This window comes from Oratosquilla oratoria, chromosome 19 (genome assembly GCF_046742065.1).
Source record: "Oratosquilla oratoria isolate Oo_2021 chromosome 19, ASM4674206v1, whole genome shotgun sequence".
Lineage (NCBI taxonomy): Eukaryota > Metazoa > Arthropoda > Malacostraca > Stomatopoda > Squillidae > Oratosquilla > Oratosquilla oratoria.
The window spans coordinates 49,826,716-49,836,715 of record NC_134795.1 but is presented as its reverse complement, the minus strand read 5'-3'; the positions used below and the strand labels follow the sequence as shown (position 1 = coordinate 49,836,715).

The 10,000-nt window shown below is 37.4% G+C and overlaps 1 protein-coding gene across 2 annotated transcripts in view; it reads right to left on the bottom strand.

Moving 5' to 3' along the window:
* Positions 1–10,000, bottom strand: part of LOC143035869 (uncharacterized) — a 286,184-nt gene that overhangs the window by 32,178 nt on the left and 244,006 nt on the right. The window contains exons 4-5 of one of the 2 annotated variants that reach the window (XM_076202971.1): positions 7,977–8,144; positions 1,074–1,178 (exon numbers count right to left, since the gene is read on the bottom strand). In XM_076202971.1, coding sequence (XP_076059086.1) covers positions 1,074–1,178; positions 7,977–8,144 — 273 coding nt within the window. The remainder of the gene's footprint in view (positions 1–1,073; positions 1,179–7,976; positions 8,145–10,000) is intronic. The other variant, XM_076202972.1, reaches the window with a different exon arrangement.

Sequence of the window (10,000 nt, the reverse complement as noted above, 5' to 3'; positions counted from 1 at the left end):
GTATATAACGCCTTGACATCATAGCTTACTAACTTTTTCCCCGTGAAATCTAAATCTTTTAGTCTTGTCAAAAGATCGTTAGAATTTTTCAAATGTGTATTGCTGATCGATCCCATTGCCTGTGATAGCGGTTTGGCTAGACATTTCGCTAGTCTGTGGGGTGCACTGCCAACCCCTGAAGTTATGGGTCGCATTGGAACGTTGGGTTTGTGAATTTTTGGAATACCGCGCATTCTGGGAGGATTGGGGTATTCCTCCAGAAGTCCCATTAATTTCTTTCCTTTTTCAGTTTTATTAAGAATTTTTCTGGCATGCTTTTTGAATTTATCTGCTTCATTCGTTACGAAACCTATATGTTTTTTGCGATAAGTATTGTCGTCATCTAAGAGCTCTAACATTTTACTGATATAGTCCTCTTTTGATAAGATCACGATACCACCTCCTTTATCTGCATTGGTAATTACTATGTCTTTGTCTAAGCCTAGATTTATTAAAGCTTTCTTGAATCTTCTGGGGATGACGCATTCGTTTTTAATGGCTAACGCTTGGTAACATGTAACAATCCCCTGTTTGAATCCTTTTTCAATATCGTTGTCACTCCATCTATAGTTTCTCTTAATAAAATCTGTGAATCCCCTTGTGTTAATACCAGTGTCGAATTTAAGTCCAAGCGATAGAGCTTGAATTTCAGTATTCGATAATCTCCTATCTGAAAGATTTGTTATTATTTCACACCTTCCAATTTTATTCCAATCGCTGTTGTCACATAGACTGTTTAATTTTCGCTCTAGTCTTTCATTTTGTGATGTCTTTTCTTTTTCTAATTTATAAGTTAGGTGTGATGGTAATTGCACTCCAAATCTACAAGTACATTTATGAGTCGGTGGGCATATGTCTGATGGGCAAATGTCCGGTGACCAAATATCCGGTATCGGTGTTCCGTTCTTATGGACCTGTTTCCATATTGGTATTTTCACTTTATCACGTAATGTTTCTATTTTGTTGTCCAAATCTTTACAAGCTTCTTCTAAATATACTTTAGCACACTTACCGAATGGGTTGTTCTCACTAACCAGTTGTTTCGGAGCCGATTTAGGAAGGACCTTTTCTTCCAAGCAATCCTGTAGAAATTTACGTTGTAGTACACATCTATCCAACTTGCGTCTTCTGTGGTATTCCTGCCAAATAACCTCCTGTTGCTCTCCATCATTTGACATATTGATAAGTATTTTAGACAAAAAGCATGCCAGAAAAATTCTTAATAAAACTGAAAAAGGAAAGAAATTAATGGGACTTCTGGAGGAATACCCCAATCCTCCCAGAATGCGCGGTATTCCAAAAATTCACAAACCCAACGTTCCAATGCGACCCATAACTTCAGGGGTTGGCAGTGCACCCCACAGACTAGCGAAATGTCTAGCCAAACCGCTATCACAGGCAATGGGATCGATCAGCAATACACATTTGAAAAATTCTAACGATCTTTTGACAAGACTAAAAGATTTAGATTTCACGGGGAAAAAGTTAGTAAGCTATGATGTCAAGGCGTTATATACAAATATTTCCACTAACGGTGCGTTAGAAGCAGTAAAGAGAGTAATAAAAGATATGAACGATACTGACCTACCCATAAGAAAACAAGATTATATAGAATTGATAGATTTATGCGTAAATTTCGGTGCGTTTACTTTTAATGGTGACGAATATGAACAACATAGAGGTCTCGCTATGGGTAGTCCTTTAAGTGCAGTGATGGCCTGTCTATATATGGAGTTATTAGAAAAAGAAAACTTTATCAGAATCAATGGTAGGGGATCACACTGGTTTAGATACGTAGACGACGTCCTCGCAATCATCCCCGAAAACACCAATGTAAATAATAAAGTGAGAATGCTTAACGTGGTCAACAGCGATATTCAGTTCACCGTAGAAGAGGAACAAAACGGACAATTGCCCTTCCTAGATACGTTAATACGACGAATGGAAAAAACTGTAACTTTCTCAGTATACAGAAAGGAAACTAACAAAGAGGATTTAGTACATTACTTCTCCGCACATGATGATAGGACAAATGATCACTCAAACCAATTAGATATTCAAGAAGATTTAGATCAATTACAGCAATGGTCTGAAAAGTGGCTAATGAAATTTAACACAAGTAAATGCAAGGTAATGCACATAGGTAAAAATAACAGTAAAAAGTACGATTACAAGTTATTTGGAAATTCGTTAACAAAAGTGGATAGTGAAAAAGATCTCGGCGTAATTATCAGTAACGACCTTAAATCATCCAAGCAGTGTATTTCAGCCTCTGAGAAAGCAAATAAGATTCTGGGATTGATTGCGCGATCTTTTGATTTCAAAAGTCCATCACTCATTAACAAGCTATATAAATCGTTAGTTCGTCCACATTTGGAATATGCTGTTTCCGTATGGTCACCGAATCTCATTAAAGACATTGACAGACTGGAAAAAGTACAACGGCGAGCCACAAAACTGATTCCAAATATCAAAAATAAATCATACGAAAATCGACTTAAGCACATGAATCTGTTTTCCCTAAAAAAGCGTAGACTCAGAGGTGACTTGATACAGGTCTTTAAGATTTTAAAGGGAATTGACAACATCAAAAGTGACCAAATTTTCACATTGAATGAGAATCAGACAAGAAACAATGGTCTCAAACTGTCCGGAAATAGATTCAATTTGGAAGTAGGTAGAAACAACTTTGCCAACCGTGTAGTTAATGAATGGAATAAACTTCCTGCACAGGTAGTGCAATGTAGTTCAGTTCGAAGCTTTAAGAATCATTTAGATAAATACCTAAGTAAGATGCTGTAATGATTATAATTTATGTTATATTGTTTTTGTTTTGTTATAATTTGTCTGTCTGATTTTCATTTATTATTAGATATATGTCAATTTATAATCATTTACTATTTACCTTTTTGTTTGTTATTCAACTATACCTATGCATTTATTTATGTATTTTATTTGTTATTTTTACATTATTATAGTTTTAATTTATTATTATTTTTTTTTTTTTTTTTTTTTTTTTTTGCATCCGACCTAGATATGGACCAAAAGGTCTCCTGTCGGCATGCTCCGCCTTTGTAATCCTTTGTAAAGAGTGGTATCGTAATAGGATTTTTTCTCAGGGCACTACGAATCTGTAGTAATGAATACCTAGAAGGCGAATTTGATTACATTATGAAAACCTTTGACAAACTTGGATATCCAGAGGGAATGTTGAAAAGAACAAAAAGAAAAGCAATAAATATTTACAATCGCGGAAAGAAAGAGAGAAATGATCAAAATAATACAAATTTTATATCAGTACCTGGCTCAGAAACGTCACCAATAATAGACAAATATTTAACAAAATCAGGTATGAACATAGCTAAAATAACTAACAAGAGGATAGGTGATTTAATAAAGACTTCTGAAAAGAGAACCAATTCCGAAAACAGCGTCGTATACAAAATCCCGTGCAATAGTTGCTCAATGGCTTATTTTGGCGAATCGTCAAGAGGATTAGAAAAAAGAATTTATGAACATAAAAACGACATAAAAGCACATAGGACATCTAATTCTTTAGTAGTTCATGCGGAAAAATTCGATCATTTACCAAACTGGAGAGAAGCTGAAGTGCTACATAAAGGTTTTGATAAATTCACTAGAAGAATTGTTGAATCAGCATATATTTCAACTAATAATTCATCGAATCATCGAGGAGGGTTTATCAATTTAGCTAAAGAAACTAGTATTTTAATTCTAAAGCACGCCAGAAAAACGACCTTTCCCAAGTGTCCGAAAAGATAATTAGATTTAGTACATAAACTTCAATTGCAGTTCTACATACACTCTCTGAAGAAGTTCTACGCGAACGAAACGTTAGAGTGTTTAGGGTTCCGAGCCTTCCCCTGTGCTTATGTTCTCCATCATCCAAATATCTAACCTTCTCTTAAAACAAACTATTATTTCCGTGCTCAGTACATCGTTAACCACCCTATTGGTAAATCAGTTCTTTCATATTTCCTTCTTAAATTATAAATTTGTCCAATCTAAATCCTGCCTTGCTGTCTTAATATTACAAAGGATTACAAAGGCGGAGCATGCCGACAGGAGACCTTTTGGTCCGTATCTAGGTCAGATGCGAAAAAAGAAAAAGAATCATAATAATAAATGAATAAATAAAAACTATAATAATGTAAATAATAAAATACATAGATAAATGCATAGGTATAGTTAGATAATAAACAAACAGGTAGATAGAAAACAATAATAAATTGACATATAACTAATAACACTGTATAACAATGAAAAAAAAACGGAAATGAGACTATCCTTTTCTAGAGTTATTTTTTGCGTAGATCACGAATATAACATCCGTTTCTTTCTGTGACCCTCCAGTTCTTCGTAAATAGCAGTGCCCGCAATGTCTATCTGAACGGTATTTTTTGTTGCTTTTACAATTTATATAATTTTTCACATAGCTATGTGTTTTTTTTCTTAACAGGATACAGAGTTAAGATGCCTAGAGAATGCAAGAATTCGCCAGACAAGTTTTGTTATATATGTGGATCAGTTACATTAAGGCAATACAAGAGACAGTTGACTCAACGTGTAAAGAAACTTTATGAGCTGTACTTTGGATGTAAAGTGGGTGACCAGGACAAAAGCTGGGCACCTCACATATGTTGTGTCAGGTGTACAAGTTCCCTTTCTGCCTGGATGAAAGGCAAAGGGACTGGCCTCATGTTTGGCGTACCAATGGTCTGGAGGGAGCCAAAGGACCACTCAACAGATTGCTACTTCTGCTTAACGGATATTAAAGGTGGGTGTTCAGTGTTTATTTTTTACTGTTTTTATATATATTTTCAAGGAGATGTATCAATAAAAAGATCGAAATACATAATAAGTTGTACTTCCGCTATTTTTGCACGTGATCACAACCAATAGTATCCATTTTTAGTCTGATTTTATTTTATTTTCCTGCAGGTCGCAACAGAAAAGGCAAGAAATCTATCGTGTATCCAGATCTTCAGTCTGCTATTCGCCCAATTCTACATTCAAGTGATATTCCTGTACCACAGCCGCCCTCTGAACTACCAAGCGATGACACGAGCAACTCAGACGATTCAGAATCTCAAGATGCAACGTATACGACACAACTTGAATCTGATAAGAAACTACACCTCATCACCCAACCAGAACTCAATGATCTAGTTCGTGATCTAACACTTACTAAGCAACAGAGTGAACTCCTGGCCTCACGTTTGCAACAATGGCACCTGTTGGATGAAGAAGCTCGAATTACAGTATTTAGGAAGCGTTCTGCAAATCTACAGGATTTCTTCACTTTGGAAAACAACTTGACTTATTGTAATGATATCAGAGGCCTATTCAGTGCCCTTGAGCTGTCCTATGAACCCAATGAGTGGAGGCTATTCATAGATGGATCCCTTTACAGCATAAAAAGCAGTTCTGTTGCACATTGGGAACACCATGCCTTCAGTTCCAGTTGCTTACTCAGTCATTTTAAGAGAGACATATGAGAACATTGCTTTTATTCTAGAGACCGCATAAGTTACAAAGAGCATGAGTGGTTAATTTGTGCAGACTTGAAAGTAGTAGCCATACTTAATGGGCTACAAACTGGATACACCAAATTTATGTGCTTTCTTTGCAAGTGGGACAGTAGGGCCAGATCAGAACATTATATACGCTCAGAATGGCCATCTCGGGAATCTATGACGCTTGGATGCCATAATGTAATTCATGAGCCACTAGTTAAGAAGGAGAAAATCATTTTGCCACCACTGCATATAAAACTAGGCCTAATGAAGCAATTTACCAAAGCACTGCAACATAACAAGCCATGTTTCCAGTATCTCAAAGGGATCTTCCCTAAAATTAGTGATGCCAAGATTAAAGAGGGTATATTTGTAGGCCCTCAGATTCGCAAGCTTATAAATGATGAGGACTTTGAGGCGACAATGGATGAACCTGAGCTAGCGGCCTGGCATGCATTCAAAGATGTATGCAAAGGGCTTCTGGGAAAGCACCAAGAGTCCCAGCGAGAGCGTAAAGTGGAGGCGCTAATCAAATGCTACCAAGATCTCGGATGCAATATGTCACTGAAGATACACTTTCTTCATTATCATCTGTCCTTCTTCCCAGAGAATGCAGCAGATGTGAGTGATGAACATGGAGAGAGGTTCCATCAAGATATAGCGTCAATGGAAAACATACAAGGGAAAATGGAGCCCTGCTATGCTGGCTGACTTCTGTTGGAACCTGAAGCGTGACACGCCTGAGACGTCTTATAAAAGAAGAAGTAAATAATAGATTGTAGGTTAATACATCATATAAAGCTAACAAACATGCCGATTCATTATATATTAATTAAATAAATACAATGAAGACATTTAATCTGACTTTGGGAGCAAAATACATTTATGGAACCTTGGAAATCTCTATTAATTGCATAATTATTAAAACAGCGATTTACAAAAAATTGTGACGTGGCATGAAATTTTTGTTATCAAATTTGAATTCAGCACACTGAACTTCATAATAAAACGCACATGAGAACTATGTTTTTTTCTTAATCCTGAAATTTGTTGTACAGTGTAATAAATGAGAAACAGACAAATGATAACAAAACAAAATAAAACGACCTTGTCTGTATCACTCTCGTGATATGCAGCATAGACAGAACTCGACATAAGCACTGCCTTTAACCCTTTCTCTATAGAGATGAGATGAACATTGAAACGTTGAGGGTTGAATAAGGGGGTAAATTTAAAATCAAACATTTCGATCCCTGAGGAAGACCCAAGGGGTCGAAACGTTACTTTGTCATCTTATTTCCATGTTCTGTCAATATTTATGTACCTTTCTCTATCGTTTATTAATTCATTCTGTTACCGAGCAACCCCTCAGAAATATGTATATAAAGACACGTGAAAACAAGAAAATAATCACAATTTAAGATAGCTCTGCACCAAAAAAAAAAACTTTGACCAAGTAAGAAAATACATACTCTACTTGTGTATATAAAATGGGGCAGAACAGGTATAGTAGAGTACAGAATTAACACAAGAATTTCAAGCGTGATATATCTACTCCCTCATGTCATGTGTTATTTCTACCCCCTGTCGTGTAATATTTTCCCCCCTTTGGTATATTGTTGCCCCCCAGGAGCTGAGTAGTGCATGTGGACATCTTTCTAACATGCTCCAACGTGACTAGAAATAACTAAAAAAAAAAAAAAAAAAATAATAATAATAAATAAATAAATAGATAAATAAATAGATAGATTATATAAGTATATAGATGAATACATAAATAGATAGATAGATAAATTAATAAATAGATAAATATCAAACAAATAAAAAATAAATAGATAAATAAATAAATAAATAGATAAATGGATGAATGAATGAACGAATGAATGAATAACTAAATAAAGAACTAAATAAATAAGTAGAAATAAATGAATAAACAAATAATAAGTAAATAAATGGGTAGATAAATAAATGAGTAAGTAAATAAAATTAATAGATAGGTAAATAAATGCATAAATAAATAGATGAAGAAATAGATAAATAATTGTATAGATAAAAGGATAAATATATAGATAAGTAAATAAATGAATAATAGAAAATAAAAATGTAACTGAATAATGAACAAATCATAAACATATAACTAAATAAATGAACAAATAAATAAATATACAAACAAATAAATAGGTAAATGAATAGATATAATTAATAAAATAAATATAATCAACACAATAAATAGAATACATAAAATAACTAAGATGAACAGAATGAGTAAGGCGACCAAAATTAAGACCACAGACTTTTCCCACATGAGAGGAACTACGATCCCCCGTCCCCAGCCGATGCATGCAACCCCTCTCTAGGGCAACCTCTCGCTAGAGAAACCTCAGGAGGTGTTTTGGGCACCTTGTGCAGGCTCTGGTGGTTGAATGTCCGGCGCCCCTGCCACTCGTTGCTGGCCGTGAAGTCCACCCCGAGGAGGACCCGCGTCTTCTGGAGGCCTGCCATGCGCATGGCGCAGCTCACTTCACTCAGGGAGGCAAAGTGATCCCTGAAGGCCGTGAAGGACGCCACCTACGGGAGAAATAGAATGGATATTGAACAAGTAAAAAAAAAAAAAAATATATATATATATATATATATATATATACATATATAATTAAGTACATACATACATACATATACCAAAGGCTTTTTCCCCCTTAACGGGGGGTAGCCAAAAAGAAAAAGGCATAGAAATCACTCCCACCCATTTCATTTCCCATATATTCCACTCCCCTCCACCCTCCTCCCTCCCTCCTATCTTGGCACCTCCTGGATGATGGGTCATCCCTGCATCCTGTCCACTGCCCTGGGTCAGAAGCAGTGCCGCAAGACAGCACATCCACAGCAAGGCCGCTTCATAAATTCGGCGACCCCCCCTCTCCGCCCCCTCATGCAGGAAAGGAGAAGACGGGGAGAAATCCCTTCGGGCTGCGTCAATTTTTTTCTCATACATACTTCCTCACCCCCTCTCCCCACCCACTCTCCCTCATGCATCACAGCCTCATCTATACACAGCCCTTCTCCACTCACCCCTATCTTCTGTCCTCTCCCGCCCCTTTCACCCCATCCATCCATCTCATCCTAGGACGCCCCCCTCATATTCACTCCTTCCACCTCTGCCTTCCACACTTCTTTTACTAATCTTTCTTCACTCATTCTTTCCATGTGTCCAAACCATCCTAATACTCTTTCATCAACCCTATCTCCCAACTCCTTTTCCACCCCTGTTCTCCTCCTCACCTCCTCATTTCTCACTCTATCTAGCCTAGTAACCCCTATCATACTTCTGAGACATTTCATCTCAAACACATTCAAACTCCTTCTCTCTTCCTCTCTCATGTTCCATGTTTCTGCCCCGTACACTGCTGTTGGCACAATCACTCATTCATATAACCTCCTCTTAGCATCCATTCCCAGATGTATATTTCTCATTACACTTTTCAATCCACCAAGGCATTTACTCGCTTCTCTCAATCTACATTCTACCTCCACCCCCACTCCTCCCTTTCCTGTCACATTCGCACCCAAGTATCTGAAACTATCCACTTCCTCCAGTTTCTCACCCTTAATGCTCACTTCCAGCCTACTGTCACTCTCTCCCCTTGTACATCTCATCACCTTACTTTTACCCACATTTATCTTCAGCTTCCTTCTTTCACACACCTTCTCAAACTCTGTCACTAACTTCCTCAATCCCTCCTCTGATCCTGCTACAAGCGCAGTGTCGTCAGCAAAGAACAACTGGCTCACCTCCCACTTTTCTCCATTTTCTTTAATCATCTCCAACCCCTGACCCACTACCCTTGCATTCACCTCTCGCACCACCTCATCCATGTAAAGATTGAACAGCCAGGGCGACATAACACACCCCTGACGAAGTCCCACCTTTACCTCAAACCATTCACTCTCTCCATTTCTAATCCTAACGCAAGCTCTACTACTCTCATAAAAACTCTTGACTGCTCTTAACAGCTTTCCTCCTATCCCATATATCTGCAGTACCTCCCACAGTGCCTTCCCGTCTACCCTGTCGTAAGCCTTTTCCAGATCCATAAAAGCCCAAAAAACATCCTTACCTTTTCCTATAGCTTTCTCACATATCTGTCTTACCACAAAAATCTGATCTACACATCCCCTACCTGTCCTAAAACCACACTGTTCCTCACCAATTACTCCCTCTGTTCCCCTCCTAATCCTCTCAATCAAGACCCTCCCATAAGCCTTTCTAACTACACTTAACAAGCAGATCCCTCTGTAACTACTACACTCACACTTGTCCCCCTTTCCTTTGTAAAGCGGAACTATACAGGTACTCCTCCAGTCTTCTGGCACTCTACCCTCTCTTAAACAAACATTAAATAACCTCACCAGCCAGCCCACCATAA